The sequence below is a fragment of the Corvus brachyrhynchos genome, unplaced genomic scaffold, assembly GCF_000691975.1.
Source record: "Corvus brachyrhynchos isolate BGI_N302 unplaced genomic scaffold, ASM69197v1 scaffold395, whole genome shotgun sequence".
Taxonomy (NCBI): Eukaryota; Metazoa; Chordata; class Aves; order Passeriformes; family Corvidae; genus Corvus; species Corvus brachyrhynchos.
Genome location: NW_008238340.1, coordinates 1,342,249 through 1,347,334, shown reverse-complemented (window position 1 = coordinate 1,347,334; position 5,086 = coordinate 1,342,249). Strand labels below are relative to the sequence as shown.

General features: G+C 45.9%; 1 protein-coding gene across 8 annotated transcripts in view; it reads left to right on the top strand.

The window, feature by feature from the left end:
- Positions 1 to 5,086, top strand: part of CAMTA1 (calmodulin binding transcription activator 1) — a 232,511-nt gene that overhangs the window by 186,700 nt on the left and 40,725 nt on the right. For all 8 annotated transcript variants that reach the window (XM_017735059.1, XM_017735061.1, XM_017735064.1 and 5 more), the window contains 2 exons: positions 97 to 237; positions 2,536 to 4,391. In XM_017735059.1, the coding sequence (XP_017590548.1) occupies positions 97 to 237; positions 2,536 to 4,391 (1,997 nt within the window). The remainder of the gene's footprint in view (positions 1 to 96; positions 238 to 2,535; positions 4,392 to 5,086) is intronic.

Sequence of the window (5,086 nt, the reverse complement as noted above, 5' to 3'; positions counted from 1 at the left end):
CAGGAATGGATTTCTGCTGGTCATTTGGAGTGGCTTTTGATGGTTTTGGCATGGTTTTGCAGTTTCTGATGGGAAATTTTACTGTTTTCTTTGCAGTTCATGGCATCAAGTGGACATGCAGCAATGGCAACAGCAGTTCAGGGTTCTCAGTGGAACAGCTCGTGCAGCAGATCCTCGATAGCCACCAGACCAAGCCCCAGCCTCGAACACACAACTGTCTCTGCACTGGTACCTTGGGTGAGTACCTCGGGAGGGCACAGAGTGACTCAGCTTCATCCAGTCTGGGAGCAGGGTTTGTAGTACTAAGGTGATAAAAATGCTGTCTCATGAAACACCAGGACACAATGAACTCAGGGTTGACAGGAGAAGTCTCAAGCATAGAAAGATGCAGCTGGAACTTCTGGGAAAAATGGCAACACTTTCTAATAAATGCAGTCTATATATGACCTTCTCAAAAACGTATATTCTCTTCTACATGTGCAAATTCTGTTACCAAAGCCTCAAAACCTAATGTTCTTCCAACTTCACTCTCTGAATTCCTTGCCCTGCGCCTCACTTTTTTGGAGAAGTGCTCAGATGGTTAACTACAAGGTATCACTGAGATAAGACAGGTCTTACTTAGGTATCATGAAAATACAGATCTCTTTCCTGTTAAAGGAGATTACTTTGTTTTGGATGACACTACAGCAGCAAGAAACAGCATCCTTAGTGTTAGCATTTCCCACAGACAGTGGGGAGCTAAGTGATTCACTTTCCAGCTCATCTGCTTTATGGCTGCTCCTTTCTAGCACTTTGGTCAAGTAAAGTACATGACACAGTGACTAGTCTTTAGCAAAACTTATAAAGGAAAGTTGTCGGTGCTTCACAGGGTTTATTTTTTTCTTTTCTTGAGCAGTTGCATTATACAGTCAAGGCTTAAATAAGAATGATGACCTCTGAAATACCTGAGTTTGGATTAAAATTCACCCCTTTAAGGCTCAGCATTTGATCCAGGCTTGCAGATCTGAACATGAATCCTTTTATTCTTCCCTTTGATGTTTTGTCTTGTGCTAAGTCTGCTCAGTGCTTTTTTAATATAACAGTATTGCTTTGTTTTGTAACTGGTTTGCACACTGACACACACATTCTCAATTCCTCACTGTCATCCACAAATACAGCAGCATGAAAGTCTTTCCCTTGTTCCTGTTCATTTCTATACCTAGGAGAATAGAGAGATTTAACATTGTATTTAGTCTCAAAAGCACTGTCTTGAACTACTTTAAGTGACCTCATTCAAATCTTGAACACATAATACAGAAGTTCCCCTTCAAGGGCAAGGAACAAAAGATTTAGCAAATTGCAGTGGCTACATGGATGCTTTATGTCGCCCAGAAGATGGCATTTGTAATTGTAGCCATGAGCTATAGGGAGGAGGCTTCTTTCCCCCTTCAGTCATTTTACAGTTCTGTAATTAATGTTCTTACCTCATTCTAGGGAGAATTAATCAATTTAGGAAAGAAACATCAAAAATTCCTGGGCTGCTGTTCTTTAAACAGCAAAAGCAGTCCCTGTACTGGAGTTTGTGACTAAGGTTCCTTTGCAGACAGAATTGTTTGCTTCATCCTCCTTGATTACAAGCTCTCAGGAATGTAGGTGATGTTACCTTCTGTCAGGCCAGTAAAGGTGCTGGCTGGCTTAATTCATGGAGGATTGTCTTCTGGTGGCCCTTGCTTGAACATTCTTCAGCAGCTCCAGTGCTGACCATGTGCTCTGTGTGCTCCTCTCAGAGTACAACATCTCTGTTTGTCAGCACAGGAATGGCTGAGAGTCAGAGAAACGCATCACCATCCTTATGGGAGAGCAAGAATGCTTTGTATGGTTCATGGGTTACTTCTTTAATAATTTGATTGGCACCTGTAAGACACAGTGATGACAGGAAGATGTGGGTCACAGTCTAGGCAGCAGGGTGATGCCAGGGACAGGGGCATGATGTGGCACCCATCACCTCCAGATTACTGGGCAGCATCCATGCCCCAGGAGTGGGTGTCAAACTTCCCAATGTCGCCCAGCGTAGAGAGCCGAGCATCTGTGTTCAGGGTCTGAGACATTGTCCGTGGGGCAGATAGAACAGGGCCCTGTGCCACAGCTGACAACAGCAGCACTTGCTCTGCAGACTCTGCACTGAGATTAGGCACATTTAAATAACTCTGAAACTTGTCATAGATGCCAGTTCCTCTCTGCCTGATTGGGGCACAGAGGAAGGGGGCAGGTGCTACACGGGGTGAGGGTAGGGGTGACTGTGTGCCTGTTGTGAGGTTGCTGTCGTTGCACGCAGTGGATCTGTGCATCAGACAGGAGCTGTACTTCTGGCACTATTTGTTTTATATATTTGTTCTATTTCCAAGGTCTCTCCTGCTCTCTCATGCATGTGGTCTATCACTCTCGCACATGTATGCATAAGCATAGCTGTCCCTTGCTACAGCCATGAGACACACAGCTAACATTGTCCTAATTTTGTATTTACTGAACGGCAGATGTTGTTGTTTTCTGGCACAGGGGCAGGAAGCAGTGTGCATCACAAGTGTAACAGTGCCAAACACCGCATCATATCACCAAAGGTTGAACCAAGGACAGGTGGGTACAGCGCTCATTCAGAGGTACAAAATAACGATGTCTCTGAAGGCAAGAACGAGCACAGTCATGGCAAGGCCTCCAGCCGAGAGAAGAGGAACGGCAAAGTGGCGAAACCAGTGTTGCTCCATCAAAACAGCACTGAGGTTTCTTCCACCAACCAGGTGGAGGTCCCTGACACGACCCAGAATTCTCCTGTGTCCATCAGCAGTGGGTTAAACAGCGACCCAGATATGGCAGATAGCCCAGCTGTCACTGGTGTGTCCAGTATGGCTGTAGCATCAGTTATGGGAAGTTTGTCACAAAGTGCCACCGTATTTATGTCAGAAGTCACCAGTGAAGCTGTGTACACCATGTCACCCACCTCTGGCCCAAATCAACACCTTCTGTCCTCAGATGCAGCTGCACAAGGACTGGTACTTGCTGTGAGTTCAGATGGACACAAATTTGCTTTTCCAACAACTGGCAGTTCAGAGAGCTTGTCAATGCTACCCAGCACTGTCTCCGAGGAACTTGTGCTCTCCACAACTTTAGAAGGAAATAGAAAAATTCCAGAAACCACCATGAATTTTGACCCAGACTGTTTTCTTAACAATCCCAAGCAAGGGCAGACTTATGGTGGAGGAGGTATGAAAAGTGAAAGCATCAATACCAACATAAGGCAGTCACCCACAACAGAACGTAGCTTCAACTTCAATACAACCCTCACAAAAGAAATTAAAACCGAGGACACATCTTTCGAACAACAGATGTCCAAAGAAGCATTTTCCTCCACTTCTGCATCTAACACTCTCACACTCAGTACTGGTTCAGGTTTACTTCCATCTGGAGGAGGTCTGAGCCCAAGTACCACCCTGGAGCAGATGGACTTCAGTGCCATTGACTCCAACAAAGACTATTCTTCCAGCTTCAATCAGACCGTCCAGAGCCCTCACGTCCATCAGACCCCTTCCCCCAGCTTCTTTCTGCAGGATGCCAGCAAATCTCTTCCCCTTGAGCAAAACACTCACAACAATTTGAATGACACAAGTAGCTCATTTGTGAACACGTTAGGAATCTCCAGTGTGAAAACAGAGCCCTCGTCCCAAACCACTTCCAACTGTAATGGCACAGTGGAAACCAGAATAGAGTCCACCTCTTCTCTCCAGCTCATGCAGTTCCAAGCAAACTTCCAGGCTATGACTGCAGAAGCTGAAGTTCCCATGGAGACCTCCCAGCAGGCAGAAGGAAATGAAAATCTACTTAAATCAGGGGATCTTCAAGCCTGCAACACAGAACACTACTTGCAGCCTGAGGCCAACGGGGGTATCAGGAATGGGAACAACCTCCCTATTCTCCAAGGAAACATGGTACAAGGACTCTATCCTGTGGCCCATCCTAGCTTAAATAACTCCTCCAACATGGAGCTTAACTTAGACCACTTTGACATCTCCTTCAGCAACCAGTTTTCTGATCTAATTAATGATTTCATATCAGTAGAAGGTGGGAGCAATGCTCTGTATGGACACCAGCTGGTGTCAGGTGACAATGCTGGACTGTCTCAGCCTGAAGACAGTAATAGAGCGACGTACAACCAGGCTGAAATGTGCATTCCTTGCTGCAGCCCTCAGCAAGCCAACATGCAGCTCAGCAGCACGGAGAACGGAGCCAGCACCATGGCATACATGCACGTGGCTGAGGTGGTCTCGGCAGCTGCGGCACAAGGCACTTTGGGGTTACTGCAGCAGAGTGGGCGCTTGTTCATGGTGACAGATTATTCGCCAGAATGGTCTTACCCTGAGGTAAGTCCAGGGCTTTTACTCACTGATGTTTACTGCTTTATCTTTCATTGCTTTGTTAATAAGGGAACTGTTTTGTTAAAGCTTTGAAAAGGCTTTTAAAATATTTCTCTTCAAGTCAGAGCGTTCAAGGCCGTTTGCATGTCTGAGTGTATTTTTAATTAAGCACTTCATTATCCTGACAGGACTCTTTCTTCGCTTAGGAAGCATCTGAACAGAAAGGTATTGTTTCATTGAAAACAAAGTCTTTCCCACATCATGGCTTCATGGTGCTACCTACCACCAGTAGAGCAATAGAGTTTGCAGACTGGAGCTGTCCCTTAAATTTGTCACTGATGTTCTTAGAATAACTCAAGGCCTGCACAGCCTTAATGAGTTCAGCATTTCCCTCCATCTCAATCCCTTCCAAAATCAATCACATGCCCCATAAGCTGAAAATGGCAGCAGCACAGACCTTACTGATGTGAAGGAATGCGTGAGAAAAGAGGCTGTTTGAGCCACTAATGGGAAGAGAAGGTTGTTTTGAATTTTAAAAAAAGTTTTTGTTTTCGTAAGTCTGGCCTTGAAGCACTGTTGTGTCTGTGTACGGAGGTGTGCAGTAACTGCTCAGGGCCGGTCTCCCTGTCCCCGCTGCGCAGCGCTGTCCGGTTCGCAGTGGGATGCGGCCCCGCGAGGCTGATGGGGACATTCCCGGCCTT